Genomic DNA, 15760 nt, shown 5'->3' with positions numbered 1-15760 from the left:
TGAGCTTCTCTCAACTCCATGAATGAATGGATTGATGGAGATGGGGAGAATAGTAAATTAAAGGGAATGATGTAAAAAGACACAGTATTCCAGATCAGTGATGTTGATTTCTGCATATGGGGAAGATGGCAGAAGCATATGAAAGCCTGCATTATGAAGAAAGCCACAGGAATAAAATTAGGTTGCCTTGATCATGATCTTGCATTAGTCTGTATTCTCTGTTTGGATAATGTGTACATACACATGAGTTTCTTTCTCCTGTGTAGTTTGGGGTGGATCCAGCACCCACTCTCTTGTTTGAAATCCTGCTATAATACCTTAAGACCACTAATGTAGTACAGTCCATATGGAGAGTCCAGTAGGATTTGGAGATAGAGTTTATATTCTGGATTCATCTGATCTGTACTTTCAGAGACATCACATTAGCCTTTTCATTGTGAATCCTTCATCCTTTCCACATGGGAAGTAGGTAGTAGTCTCCATTGTAAAATTATGAGATCCAAATCTAGTAAGCTCTACATGATTGGTAATAGTAATATTCTGCAGGTGGTCACATGAGAAGTAATTCACTCTGAAGTTACTCTTACCAAGAGCTTTGACAGTGTTCCTACAACGCTCTTGCCATACATTTAGACAAAATATATTTTTGCTAATATGCATGTCAAGGACAAATGAGTTCAACGTGTTTTCAACATAACCAACCTTTTTTAAGAGTCAGAAAGCAGAAATTATTTCTGCTTACTTTATAGAAGGTTGTCATACTTTTGCTTTACTCTAAAATGTCAGTAGAAGCTGGGTATTTGTATTTCATGTTTTAGGATATGCTCAACTGTTCTTTATACTTAATGTGAATTCTGAAAATTGTGCCAGCATAGGGCTGCAAACCACATTCTCCTAAATTATACTAGTTTATCCCCTTCATCTACAGCTTGCATGCAGGTGGTTTTGTTTTTTTCTCTATCTTCTTCCAAATTGAGTGCGGTATGAGGAAACTACACTCTTCAGGTTTAGCTGGGCATGTGCGGACAGTGGATGCTGCAGTTTTGGTTTTGCAGCTCTGTATGCAAGGTGAAATACCATGGAGGGATTTGAGTCCTGGGAAAAACAAGAGGATTGTGTCATTGTGCAGCATGGTATGATGAACAGAGGCACCCAGGGCTTTCAGATCTAGAGCTCCGCATTCTACAGTAGGGGCAAGACAAGAACTGTTCTCATCCTGGGCCAAAAAGTACCAGTCACAAAATGGAAGCTTTTAAGCCGTGTTTGCTATTAGTTATTAGGCATCAGTGGAAAACTATTTTTATGAAAGGGTTCAAGAAGGTTGAGCGCACCCTGTTATGTAGGCTCAGAAAGCTGGCTAGAGTTCAGAAAAAAAGCAGATTTGTCCAATGATACTGATTGCCCCATTTAGTTTGACAAATCTGTGCAATACGTACAAAATGCCTACTCCATGCCTTCCAGTCTGTAATTGTATGTATAAAGGCTGTTTGTCAATAGTCTTTCAGGCCTTGAGAGTTCCCAGTAAATTCCATAGCAAGCAATGTGGAGTTTGCCTTAGAAGATTGAAGGGGTCGGTGAAAATGATTTAACAAGACTAAAAGTAGAAAAACATCCAGCTGTGTACTCTGGCCCACCCTTGAGACAGAGGGGGAGATGTTGGTGATAAATATGGCAGATGGAAAGTAGGCCAGGTAACTCTTTCTTTTGGGTGGCATGTGTGGTGCTCTCTAAATTGTAATCAAGTGGCAGAACAAGATAATATCTCAGTGGCTGAGTCTCTGGTAATACATGTGAATTTTTCTTTGGGCAAGTAAATTATTTTTGCACTATGCAGGTGGCATTGGCTTTAGTGTCTGTCTAAAGGGAAGCTTTAAAATAGAGCTTACAAACAATGTTGTAGATGGTATCACTGATGAATTCAATAAGAACAGTAAAATACCTTATAGATAACAGATTTATGTTAAGTATTGATTGCGATGTCTCAAGTTAGAGCAGCTTTTTATTCCGAGACATGTTCATTTGTGTTAAGCACAACTGAAATTGTGTCAAGCACAACAGGCTGGCCATTCAATTTAAAGAAGATATAAGATCTGTGTCTAAGACAACACTCTATATAGAGTCTTCTTACCTTTCCTTCTATCTCCCTCGAGCTACATTGCACACTGCTCTCTGCCATCCCTTACATTCACCTTAAGTTTTTGAACTGGCTGCACAAAGTTATTATGCTGCTTTGCGTTTGCCTTCAGCCTTATAGTTCCCAGATTTTCTCCAAGAGGATAACAAGGCTGCTACTAGAGTTTTCTCCTCAAGCTTGCGGATGAATTAAGAACACTATTAGGTCAGCAATGCTAGGATTTTTGGATAGTTGCCATGGTGATATTACTATATAGATAACCTTAAAGCTGCTGGCACACCAGGAGAACATTTACACTGTATGGGATATTGAGGATCTTTGAGGACTTCATTCGCTCTTTAAGTGTGGAGGAAGTAGCAATACATATATAATATGCAGGTAACATAATGAAGGCCGCTGGAATTCTTACAGACAACAGTGATTCTTGAGGATTTCCTCCTTGGTCAGAATACAGATCATCAGACAGTGGGAGAAGTTTAATGAAATAGAAGCTGCTTGGGGATATTTGCAGCCACGGTGTGTTATATAGTGGTCTATTCATTCTTTTCCCTTTTCTATATCACTCCACTAGCAGTCCTGACAAAGGGCTATGGAAATGTTTCCAGTCAGCACAAATATTTCTTTAAAATGGAGGAGGGATGAGAAATATGTAGAACTCTATAGTCAGACCACAAAGGAGAGTGTAAAGTTTAACTGGCTGACATGAAAGCATCTCCTGGCTCCTTGATCACCAGTAGATGCTTGTGTTTTGTGCTCCAAAAGCATGATATCTTATAGCTTTTTTTCTGAGTTCAATGTCCTTTTCTAGCTTGATTTGCCCTCATACATATAATGCATACATATGCTTGCAAAGGTCATGTTCTTTAGAGTTTGGACAAATTGCCTTAATGTCTTCAAACTGGTACTGTGTTAAAGAATGATACGTGTTTGAAAATATGTTTATTTTAAATGATGTGTTTTGTTATGAACACTGCCTAAAAATGCCATTGAAGAAATGGTAAGCTTGCAAAAACTGTATTTTTGAAATATCTTTTTTCTTTTTTTAATATGCCTGACCACTATTTTGGGACATGCTAGCAAGGGGAAACGTGAAGAGGAGAGTTTAGACCTTTAGACCCTTTGTTGCTTTTTTATCATTGTATGCTTTTTCCCTCATGGACTGTATTCTCTTATCTTTACTAAGAGTGAAATGCTGCTGTCAAAATGAATGCAAGTCATTAATTTTTTTCGTTACTTCTGTATTAAGCATTTGGCAATAAAAGATGTACTTTAACTTTAATTTTACATATTTTATCCATAGAAACTCCTTGCTAAAATGGTAAGAATCTATGAGAAACGAATTGACTGGCTATCTGTTGCTAGCAGAAGAATATGGGGAAGTGTTTGTGAAATGAGGTATTGTACTTTGATAGCCCTTTTTTGTGTATTGGTGATGGTTCTAGTTTGCCAGCCTTTGTTTTGTGTGTCAGTCAGCACCAAGGAATACAGGGCAGAAAATAGCTGTAGAGACAACAGTTGCAGGTATGACCAGTGTAAGCAATCCACTTTTGAAAACAGATAATGATATTCAGCTTTTTTAATGATCCAGTGAATTTACTGAATCCAGTGATCATCAGTCAATACAAACCAGCAATTTCCTTGAGACAGGATGAGACTCTTAAATTTGAGTTATCTGGCAAGTAAGCCTTTGGGGAATGTTCTGTCTTAAACAGAACCTGATGTTTCTGGCCAAAGGTAGTGTTTACAGTCAGTTTTCCAAACCCATGCTATTAGTATTTATGCCTAGAGTTTTTCTGCACAGCCTCTGAGGGGTTCTTATCAGAAGATGAGATTCGGCCCACCAACTACCTTCTGCCTCCATCACTTGTTGAAGTGCATTCTAGTGCCAGATGACAAATGTCAGTGTAGATATACTCAAAAAGACTTTTTTCCCCTGCATGAGGTTTGAGATCTTCATCTGATTATGTGTTTGAGGAAGATGTTTATTTACATTGTGTCTGAGGCCTTACCCAACCTCAGTTGTACAATTGCTCTTTTTGTCCTGTTTATGAACCTTGAATATGAATTTTCAGGCAAAAGGAAGATAGCTGATGCCACTGTTACTAGAGATTTTCTTGTTCATTGATCAAGGATTGAATTAGCCCATCTGGCCACTGTATTGTGTTGGGAACTCATGTCCCACTGACTCTCCATCACATCTGTGATTCTTTTCATAACCGCTGTTCCCAAGATATCCCCTGTCCATTAACTGTAACCATCCTGCATTGTCTCTACAATCAAGACTTAATACTAACCATACTGAAGAAGGTCATCATTAACACTTTTTCTCAAAGCAGGTAATGTGCCAGATAACATCAGTCAGTCCATACCTGAGCAACCGGTCTGTCACTGACTTGCTGGGTGGAAACTTACCGTTTATCTTTGGAATAATACTACATACGTTCCTGGAATGATGGCTGGGGAAAGGACAATGAACTATCCAACAACTCTTCTTGTTTGATAACATCCAGACATTTCAGGCGTGTGTTGGATATTTAAGTACAGAGAAGAAAAAGAGCCTGTTTAGGGTTCAACAGCCGTTGTGGCACTACATGTGCCGGTACGCTGATTATTGCATAGCCTAAGAAAGACAGAATTTTCTGTTATTGTTACTATTTTTTTAAAATCTCGTGTTTTGCAGATTATTTTTTTTAAATATAGATTCAGTGTTTATACATTTTGATACATAGCTAGAAGATACGTTCCCTGGCAAGTTAGAGTACAGTGAAGATAAGAATATGTAATTAAATAAGATTTTTTTTCTTTGATGAATAACATATTTCTTATATAGGGTGGTTATACTTGTTGATATATCAGTGACAAACTCTAAGTACATCATCCATATCCAACATTCTTTGCGACTTTTACTTGAGGAGCAAATGTCAAATAAGGATTACTTCAATATTATAGCGTAAGCAACTATTTAAGATTCTTTTAAAATAATTGTAACGCATTGCAATGAAAGAAGTATGCTGAGAGATTGTAGTTACTAATGAACATATTTTAGATTTTTGAATTGTGTTTTATGTTTTATAATGAAGTAATTGCAAGAGTAGCACTGATTTGTCATTATTGGATAAGTGCATGGATCAGATGTATGGAGACCAGATTAGTAATTAAAAATCACTGTTTTGGGTGAGGCTCACTGGAACTGATTGCATCATACCTGTAACAAATTCTCATCCTGCTATATTGTTCATAACAGTATTAATTCACATGTCAGAAACTTTTACTGGAAGACAATTTTGGTGTCTCAGGTACTGTACCTGAGAACGCCTTTTAAATTTTACAGTAACTCCAATACTTTTTTAATATGTAACAGTACTAAAATTCTTTACTCAACACTGGTAGTCAGAAACGTATGGCACAGCAGCTGGGCAGGTTTCTGAATGGCAGGTAAAAGCAAGAGACAGCAGCTCATGGAGTTCCAAACCTGGTGGGAGAACAGAGCCCTTACTTCACAAGAGAGATAAAGGCAGCATCTGAGGGTTGGGTTTTTTTTGTCACAATCCTTCCACTGAGATTTTACCAGCTCATTTAGGATCCTGTTCAGGAAAGAAAAATGTAGTCTGGCCCACTACCTTGAAAATCTGACAACGCCTGAGTGATGGATAATTATGAATAATTAAATGGTTTGAAATAGAAAATAGTTAGCATCAGGTGATTTTAGTTCTCTAATGCCCCAAATGAGATTTTTCTTTTTCAGTGAATTTATTCTATCTTTTTGCTTGTTCCACAACATAATCTGAAAATTAATTGCTGTTATCTGTCCGTCAAAGATTTGGGAGTGACGTTGTGCCTTGGCAGCTGGAACTGGTTCCTTCCCAACCAGAAAACTTACAAAATGCTTGGAGGTAGGATCAAATACCTTTCCCATACATCTGAATTAAGTGATCATAGGCACCATGAAACAGATAAAAGAGAGAAACAGATAAAAGAGAGAAACAGATTTAAACAGCATTGCGAACAATTTAGAAAATTGGTAAGTTTATCATATTACAAAAATATGTTGCTATGAACTTTTCTACATTGATTGTTCGTGAAGGTTTGTTGTGAAAACAGCATTATAAAGTTTAATAAGTCTTGGAGACTTCATATTTCATATGTATACAGAATATATATGTACACAGATACAGAAGTGTCTGTGTAAGAAATGCACAGGCTACATGAAGAATTGAAAACGGCTTCAAATTCAACTGGAATGTGAAATCTAAACTATAAATAAAACATACACTGGAAACAAATGCCAGGTTTCTGTTTGTGGAGTCACACCCTCAGCGGTTTCATTATACTTGTGTGGTTTCTTATTCCTGTAAGTTCTACTGTATTACAAATTTTCCACATAAAAATAAGAGAGAATTCTTTCATCTCTATGCTCTGAATCTTATCTTAAAAACTAGTTTGCCATGGTGGCAGTACAGAAACTAGAACAAATAATTTGGGTCGTTATAAAATCTGGTTTTGCTGTCCGTCATTGTCAAAAATTTTAGACTCCAGTGCAGTGTTATTTAAGATTCTTAGTTCTCTTTATTGCTTTAAGCAGAAACAAAAGCTTTTGTTGCTCCCTTCTTTGAACTGTAAACATCTTTTTTAGGTGGGTGTTGAGTTTGCAGTGCAAAGGGAGTAGAAATTTCATGAGTGCTCTCAGGAGAGCTGTGGAAGTAGACTTCAAAGACAAAGATAAACACAAATCACAAGGACTTTACCTGCTGACTACTGGAATACCTGATCAGGAAACAGTAAGTATCATCACAGGTTTTATAACTCTTCTCTAAGTTCCTATCAGAATTAATCTCAACTTTATTTTTGTCTTTTCTTTTGGCTAGTCACCATAGCTTGTTGGCAGAATACTTTCCCTTTACATATCTAAGCCAGCACAACTGTCAGGATCTCAAACTTTCATTTCTAAAATAACTATTTGTGTGTTGGAGATAGCAATTATTAATAATGTGTGAATCATAGAAAATTCAAGAGGTGTTTTTAGGATTCCTTTCCCTCCTCAGCGCTGGCCATCATTTCACTGCAAATTTCTGGGTTTGAACAAACCAACTCCAATTTTGCTTATGATATCCTTTCCTTAAAACTCATGGGAACAAAGCCACAAATAATTTTATGGTGGAACTCCATAGTACACTATGTAGAGACAGCTCCTATTTTTAATAACAGTAATCCATTGCTTGGATATATGTTTGTAGTGCATGTGCTCTGTGGCTGTCAAGCTACGTGCACAGCCTAGAGATTCTGAACATATGGTAATCCAGCTGCAATAACCGTGCGTGCACAGTAGGGTGTCTCTTGCTTCTGTTACCAAACTTTTGGAAATTCTCCGCAAACCTAAGAAATCGTTAAAAGCCTGTGTGGATAACAAGAAAATGAAGGATACGTACAAAAAGGCAAATGAATAGCTCCATCCCTACTTCTTTGTTTCAGTGCATGGCTGCCTTGCAGTCTATGACCTTGTGTCTTTGATTCCCATAGCTACCCTGTCTTACTTTGTGGCTGCAGCAATGCTGTTACCATTGTCACTAGTAACAGTGACAGTTGTTGTGTATATGCATGAGTTGAGGAGGCATTCAGCTACTCAGGGTATGTTCCTGTAATGAATTTCTCAGGTTTGGAGTGTTTGTACATCAGTTCAGGAACCAGTGGAGTAGATGGAAGGTCATCTGAGGTAGAGGGTCATGACTGATTTTTTTCTTTTTTTTTTTTTTCTTCTCTGTCTTGCAGCACACTATCAGTGCTTATGTGGCTGAGGTTTGCAGAGGTTTTGATTTGCAGCTTCATGTCTGTCTGTTTAGTGTAATGGAAGATGTTGACTCCAGTGGGATTATTCCAGCCCGCTATGCTAACCCAACTGAAACTGCCATTGCTTTTAAAGAAATAGTACAGGCAGCCAATGGGAGATTTCATTGGTTTGGAGAAGCAGGTATGTGAAAAGGAAAGTCAGCACATACTTCTTTTTCATTAATTAAATAATATTTATTAGTGGGGGGTTTTCCCCAAATCAAGTAGTTTACTTTTTAGGATGTGATAATGCTATACTAGCACTGAGATAAAAACAGAGGTCCTAGTTTGATTAAGGCATTTAGTTGTATTGCAAAATATTATAATGCAGACTTAATGCAGGAATTTGATTTTTTTTTTTTTTTTTTTCCTGTTTGAATTCACATTTTCGGCTAGATATTTTAAAGATGTGCATTTAAAACATAGTCACTAATGCGGTACATCCAGACTGCCTGGCATACAGGGGAAAAAGGCTTTTTGATTCTTTTCATTGACATTTGACATGCTATACAAATTGTTGTACACTTTAAAAAAAATGTATTTTGTACACTTAAAAACCCCACACTGATCAGCATATATTTGATTATCAGGTATTTTTGAAAGTGATGACATCACTGTTATTGTGTCTGAAATGGAAAAAGCAAACAACTACTCCCAAAAGGTATGAATTATATCTATCTTTTTAAATCATGGTTTTTTTCAGAAAAAAATTCAACAGTGTTTGTTTAGCTGACAATGCAGAAGATTAGACAAAATGAAAATCCTTGTAGGATGGGCAGGAAGGCTCTAGACTATGAGAATAGTCACCATAGAGTAAATATGGACTAGAAGGCAGTTGTACAGTAGCACTGCAGTGGTTGGTGTTGAAGTGGCCATGATTCCTTATGAAATGCAAGGAGTTGACAATTGAAGTGATTCTCCTTTTTGTTGCCGATCCTATGATGAATTCTCCTCAAGTAGAATTAATTGTTCATTATAATTATATATATAAAAAAATAAACATATTTAAAAGTTTTATATATATATTATAACAAATATGTAATATTATGTTCCTGTAAGTCACAGTGGAGGGAGGGGTTGTCATTGGCGCAATACATTTGTTCAATTCTAAAACAATTGTTTTTTGAAGTGTACTAAGGATATAGAACTGTATCACTCCATATTACATGCACGTGACTTTTTCCAAAGATATCTAACAAAGTGACTGAGGCAATATAGCCAGCCTGGCAGTACGGTTGTTGCTTCTTACAAAAGTGTGATTAGAAAGATATATGCAGTGAGAAATATGTCCAGAGGTCTGAGAACCTTGTTGCATGCAAGTCTGAGTCACAAAAGTATTTTTAAAAAGAAGAGTTGGTGGATATTCAATGGGATCTTAAAATATTTTGTTATCGTTTAATAGTTGCATATACTTGGTCCATCATCTTCCAATTTGTTCTGGTCTTGGTATGTGCACTGTTGCCTTTTCTTTTAGAATGTTTGCTCAGAGCAAGGAGGATTTCCCTCCTATGTGTTTGAGCAAGCACAGCACAAAGGGGTTTCTATTCAGTTAGAGGTGTCAAGCGTTACCAGCGTAAGAAATTTGGTATGAATTTTATTTATTATTGAAGTAATAAATACAGAATGCCTGTATTTGAAATGTCATCTACTTAAATGTCATGTATATAAATTACCAAACAACATGATCTTCCATTTCAGTGTGCATTCCTAGTGGAATCCTTGAAGCAACGTTCAGTAAATCAGTCTGTTAATCCATTTATACCAGAAGGAGACTCAAACGTGCTTACAAAGAAAGGGAAAAGAAGGCCACAGAAGTTGCCATCTCCTAAACCCACAGCTCTGAGTCTGGCTAGAATGGTTTGACATGGTCCCATTTTTAAGATGCTGTGTGTTTTAATTAGAGATCCTACCCAGCTCTCAGATACTGCTCTTCGTGAGAGAAGTGGTCAGGCTGAAAATCTGAAGGAAGTAAAACAGCACTGTGATAGTACTCTGACTTTACATTTTAATTTGCATTCAAAATGCTACATGAACAAAGAAGTACATCTTACTAACTCATGCTAAGTAATTAATTATAATAGAACCACATTGTAGTGTCTAAAATTGTAGGAGAAAAGTAATCACTCAGAGATATGACTATATAGCATAGTTTTATAGGGATTAAACTTGTAGAAAACTGATACAGGTTTGTCTGTAGATGTTTGGTGATATTTATAGTAGAGCTGTATGTTAAATTAGATGTCAGTTACTTGAAGGTTCTGTGTCACAGCAAAAGTCTGATCCTACGGTAGGGTTAAACAAGTGTTCATGTTGTTTAGCAGACTGCTCAACCCCTAGACGGTTGAGCCATACCTAAAGGAAAAATAAGGTTTCCAATATTCAATAAAACTCTGAGGAAAATACTATATACTATATTCTATAAAACAGTGCCATTATCATACTAGACCGCTCCTTCAAGTAGCAAAAATGGTCCAAACTTGTCTGCCTGTAGATGTTAGTCTTTAGTTTTATGGCAGCAGATGAAATTGGCAAGATAATTAAAACAGAGCAATAAGAGTTACTTAACCTAGCAACAAATCGCAAATTAACAAGTCATCATGGCAATCTGCTGACTTGTTAGAAGAGCCAGAGTAAAACAGGAATTAGAGAATAATGAAGGATAGTTCCAGCTGGAATAATGCAGTTCTGATCCAACTGAAATTCTTTTTTTTTATTATATGTGCTTGTAGTATATTAAAGACAACCATGGTGCAGAGAGAAATGCTTCTGTAGGAGTAGTGGCGTGGCGTCCTACTAGTGCCAAAGCAGAAATTCCACCAGGTGTGTATGGATTAGGGGCTTTTTGTCTTCAGTTTCTTTGGGTTAAAAGAAAATATTAAATTTGAGATTAAATTTACGTTTTAGAAACACTTGCAATTTAATCTTTAATCAGACTGATAGGAAACATTGTGATTGTTTTGAAATTGCTTCGTTATGAGTTTTACCTGTAATGTATCTAGTTTTCTTGTGAGAGGAAGGAACACTGCACAGCTGTATAACTATTTCCAGGTCATATGATTGAATACCCATCCTATATCAGGAAATGTCAAATGTGTGTGGTGGAAAGTAGAGCCCCGTTTTATCCCATGCCTGAAGCTGTAATTAGAACCTTACTTCTCTTGGTTTTCAATTCATACTCCTTTTCTTTTTTTCCAAAGGCTCAACAATTCAGAGATTTATTATGTTATTAGTTCAAAATACATATTTCTGCTAATACTATTAGATCCCATTGTTATTAATATGCTGTTCCACTTTATTTATTTATGATCCAATAATGACAGAAAATTGCAACACAAATGTCAGGTTATCTGAAGTGCTGACTCTTGCAACTGCTCCCGGTATATGGAACTTGATTCCAGTCACTGTTGGTCCCTTAAACTCCAATTCCTTTCTCCTCCATTTTTGTAATTTTCCTGTGTTTTTTCTTTGCATCTTTGCTAACATCTGCAACATTGATTTTTTTATTTTTGCATTAAATTTGAGTCTTGAAATCTACTGATTTATTGAAATTAGATTGTTGCTATGTAGCAGTGTTTACAAATCTGGATTCATATTTGCATGTGAGGTGCTTTGTACAATGTTAATTGGCTTTTCCAACAAATACTATGCTTATTCTAAACCCCTAATCTTTTCAAATTATGCCCTGTGATATTTTTCCTGATGGTGATTTATAAATTTGTAAAGGTTTTGGTTCCATTTCTATGAAAGTAGCATAAGTAGTTCTATAATACGGATTTTTCTTAACCAGTATCTAAGAAAATTAAGTATTTATCATTGTGGCAACAGGAAACTATGAACTGAAGAACAGGGTTGCATGTTAAAGTTTTATCTAGCTGAAGTAAGTCAACATATTTTTTGTTTATTTGTAGCACAAACAATAAAAGAATGGCCTCAAACTGAGAATAAAAGAAACCGTAAACCAAGGAAGCAGCCAGAGTTTTCTGTGTCAGTATTTTATACTGATAGAGGAAGAAATGTGGGTATGTGTTATCAGGATATGATGGGTGAAGCCTTTTTACTATCAGCGTTTTTATTATAAAACTGTTAGGATGTTAAGTCAGTGATAATCAATGTGTTTTAAATAGTGAGTGGAAGTGAGTTTCACTTATCAAATCGTGGTGGCGCTTTTTGTTTTGTTTTTTGGGAGTGTTGGGGTTTTGGAGGGGGGTTGGGTTTTTTGTTTTTGTAAAGTCCTTTGGGATCTTTTGGTCAAAGATGCTCTAAGGAAAAATGCTGTCATCATGGTTTAGATGATTACAGAAGATTTGGTTTGGAATATTTTTTGAAGGTGACAATAAAAAAAATAAGTGATTTTTAAGTACTTTGATATATAGAAACTTGGCATTTTTTTCAAATGTGGAATTGTGTATGAAATGCTAGTCTGTGGGGTTGGTTTTGTTTGTTTGTTTTTAATCAACAGCCATCTGTGATTCAAAGGGGCTATGATTTAAACCTAGGGCTCCCAATATTACTTTGTTCATTTTCTTAACTAGGTACAATATACCAAAAGTATCCAAAGACGATGTGCATAAGAAAGTTTGTTCCCTCTGTTACATTGCCAAAAAAAGAGGAAATCTGTTCAAGCAAAGAGGTATTTTCCTCCTCACTAATAATTTGCCATTTTAGAATTACCCATATGAATTAATGTGAACATGTTAATTGTGTTTCCGTACAAAGTATTATTATTTAAACTGTTCTAATACTTGCTAACAACCAATTGCTCCATTTGTTTGTCTTACAAGTGGCTGACCAAGTACAGTATTAAAAAGCTTAAACTGGAATTGCCCAGACTGATGTTTGGTCCAGGCTGTACTCACCAAAAGAAAACTGTGGAGTCTCTGCACAAGAAAGTATCGGCAAAATACTGTACTATCTTCCCTAGTGTAGAAATCAATGTAAGCTTTTGCAGATGTCATATACCTACATCACTGAAAGGCTTTTTATTTGTTTAAGACCATGCATGTTGCCCCATACATATTTGTGGCTTGGTAGTGCAATGTACCCTCCACTGTTCCCTGTTCTTCTTTCTAAATCACCCTTTTATTAGAAAACTAGAGAAGGTCTTTTATTCACCACAAAAAATATTTAGTATGTTTGAAGAGCAAACTGCATGGAATCTTTAGAACGTATAGCATCTCCTCTGCTCATGCAGTGTAAAAAATAATTTCAAAATTTTAAGTAAAGCTTTTAAAAATCATGTCTGAATTGAAAGTGGGAAAATGTTGGATCTTGATTGTTTCGGTTTGTGTAAAGCACAGAAAGTTAAGCCCAGGATATTATTGCTCTATTGTATCTATAAAACTGTCAGAAACAATACAACAGATGCACCTGTCAAGTCAAATTACGTAATTTTGTTGCCCAGCACACACACTGAGATGAGAACTAGGCTTTTGTAATTTGGGTAAACCAGTTATTTAGTAGCAATAGAGTCGCAAAAATTTTCTTAGACTATTTCATAGAGGTAAAGACAAAAAAGTTAATCTCCCTGATTTCTAATGCAGACATTGCATATATAGCAGCTGAGCTCAAATCTCCTGAAGTAAGGTGTTCTTGTACAAACTGAATTTTTCCAGGGGGTTGTGAAACATCTGCAGTTTCAATCTAAAGAACTGGAAATCTACACTGAACAACTGGAGAAAGTGTTGCAGCGCTATATACAAAGAATACAGTGGCTTCTGTCAGGTATTGGAGTGCATCTGTTTTTCTATAAAGCACAACTTAAACATACATAAAATCTTCTTGTCTACTATATCTAATAGAATGAATATGAACATAAATCTGGACCTCCAGCTGGAGCTCATCCGTTTTTGTATTTAATTTTAAATTTTAAAAAGTATTTTTATGACAATAAAATAAGAATACAAGATAATTCAGCATCTGTGTAGCTGATAAACATGTAGCTTGCTGTGATCTAAGTTCTTCCAGAACAACACATGTTGTGTTCGTGATTACAAGGTTGCTGGTGTCAGAAGCTTTCCATCAACAAAATATATAGAATAACCTATACAAGCAAAATTAGATTTTCTGATTCTTTTTCTAAGAATGTGCCCTATTTAGAAGTTCAGTATCACTGGTGGTGAAAAGTATTTTTGTCCCTCTGTTGCTCATAAAGATCTTTGTTGGGAAACAGTTTAATTTTTTTCTGGATTGTAAAGTATGAGATACAAATTGTTTAATGCAAGTTGCTACAATTGGCTAGTAATTAATGCTTGATAGTACTAGATTTGAAATAGCAGAAGACTTCTATTATTAACATTTGAACTACCTAGTTTCCACACAGATTAGAATTTATTATGCAGAAATGTGCCCGGAATAACCCCTAAAGACTGAAGGTTTTGCAGTACACTCAATAAAATCATATGTTCAATAAAATAAGCCTATGTAATGACACTTAATCAGTGTTAATGTTCTGGCCCAGGAAGCCGAAGATTGTTTGGTACCATTTTAGAAGCAAATGTCTGTGTTTTGATTGATACATCTGGTTCCATGGACCCATATTTGCCACATATTACAAAAGAACTTACCTCCCTTATCTGGGAACAGCTGAGGAAAAATGAAATCAGGTATGATGAACTACTGATAAAGACTGAAATCTTCACTAATTATTATTATGTAATAAGATTACTTAATAATTACAAATAATATAGTACTGAAACACAATACAAGTAATTATTATATGTTAATGCATAATATGGATGTGACATTAACTGCTTTTTCTGTTCTTCTTTTTAACCAACTTTTAATTCTCAGCTCTCTAAGATTTGAGCCTCCTTTGCCATAGCCTGATGCTGCTTATCCTTTTGGGCTCAGAATACCCATAGATTTTCTGTTCGTGCAGAGTGAGATATGTTTTCTTACTCTTCCGAAGCTGAAGACCTTACTCCAATACTAGGCTCTTGGGTTTGTTTTTTTGGTCTTCTGGTTTTTTGGTTTGTTTTTAATTGGGTTTGGTTTTGTGTTTGTTTTGGCTTGTTTTAGTTTTTTTATTTATGTCAAAACTGGCTTATCCGAAGTGACTGATAGTATTGGTTGGGGTTAAATGTTGTGGGCCATCTTTCTTCTTAGGTTTAACCTGCTGAGATTTGCAGAAAATACAGAGAGTTGGAAGGAGTGTCTTGTAGAGGCAAGTGATGAAACATGTCATGATGCTGTGCAGTGGGTGTCCAAGTTCCACGCTTGTGGTAATACATGCATCCTTATGGCTTTACAGGTTAGTAAATTGTGTACCACATTTTGGAGAAGACATCAGGTCTTGTGGTGATGAAACACTTCCATCTGACTGATAATATTTTAGGGAAATTATTTGGTCAAAGCATACAATGTTTTTACACGCAAAACACTGAACCGATCTGGAATCAAGCCACTGTTCCTGTTCCCAGGGCTCGTAGATAGTAGACTTCATTGCTCATACTGAGTTTAAGAAAAATGTGATATACCAATAGTTGCATTAATATTTGTGTTCAAAGAATACTGGAGAGAGAAAATAGCCAGTTGCTCAAAACAATGCTTAGGTACAACTGTGTCTGTGATATATTTGCTCTGAGCCAAACAGGGATTTTAAAGAAGCAGTGTTTGTTGGAATCACATAGGCATTGAGTGCAATTCTTGAACTTTAGTAACAGGTGAAGAAACTTTTCTCCTATAAAAATTCTCAGTGTAGAAATTAACTAGTAATAATAATTTCAAACAGAGACTGAGAGAACTTGCTATTTCATGAGATTTAAAATTTGAATCAAAAAAGAAATGTTGCCTTAAATGAATGAT

General features: G+C 35.9%; 1 protein-coding gene across 1 annotated transcript in view; it reads left to right on the top strand.

The window, feature by feature from the left end:
• The window catches only part of VWA3A (von Willebrand factor A domain containing 3A), a 34239-nt gene that overhangs the window by 11317 nt on the left and 7162 nt on the right, over positions 1 to 15760 (top strand). Inside the window, exons 15-28 of the mRNA XM_059826594.1 lie at positions 3435 to 3529; positions 4965 to 5084; positions 5953 to 6027; positions 6768 to 6912; positions 7901 to 8099; positions 8548 to 8618; positions 9656 to 9805; positions 10687 to 10777; positions 11866 to 11976; positions 12490 to 12587; positions 12739 to 12891; positions 13570 to 13678; positions 14415 to 14559; positions 15062 to 15206. Coding sequence (XP_059682577.1) covers positions 3435 to 3529; positions 4965 to 5084; positions 5953 to 6027; positions 6768 to 6912; positions 7901 to 8099; positions 8548 to 8618; positions 9656 to 9805; positions 10687 to 10777; positions 11866 to 11976; positions 12490 to 12587; positions 12739 to 12891; positions 13570 to 13678; positions 14415 to 14559; positions 15062 to 15206 — 1707 coding nt within the window. The remainder of the gene's footprint in view (positions 1 to 3434; positions 3530 to 4964; positions 5085 to 5952; positions 6028 to 6767; positions 6913 to 7900; positions 8100 to 8547; positions 8619 to 9655; positions 9806 to 10686; positions 10778 to 11865; positions 11977 to 12489; positions 12588 to 12738; positions 12892 to 13569; positions 13679 to 14414; positions 14560 to 15061; positions 15207 to 15760) is intronic.

Source organism: Gavia stellata, chromosome 18 (assembly GCF_030936135.1).
Source record: "Gavia stellata isolate bGavSte3 chromosome 18, bGavSte3.hap2, whole genome shotgun sequence".
NCBI lineage: Eukaryota > Metazoa > Chordata > Aves > Gaviiformes > Gaviidae > Gavia > Gavia stellata.
Note: the sequence above shows the minus strand (reverse complement) of the source record. Positions and strands in the feature narration are given on the sequence as shown.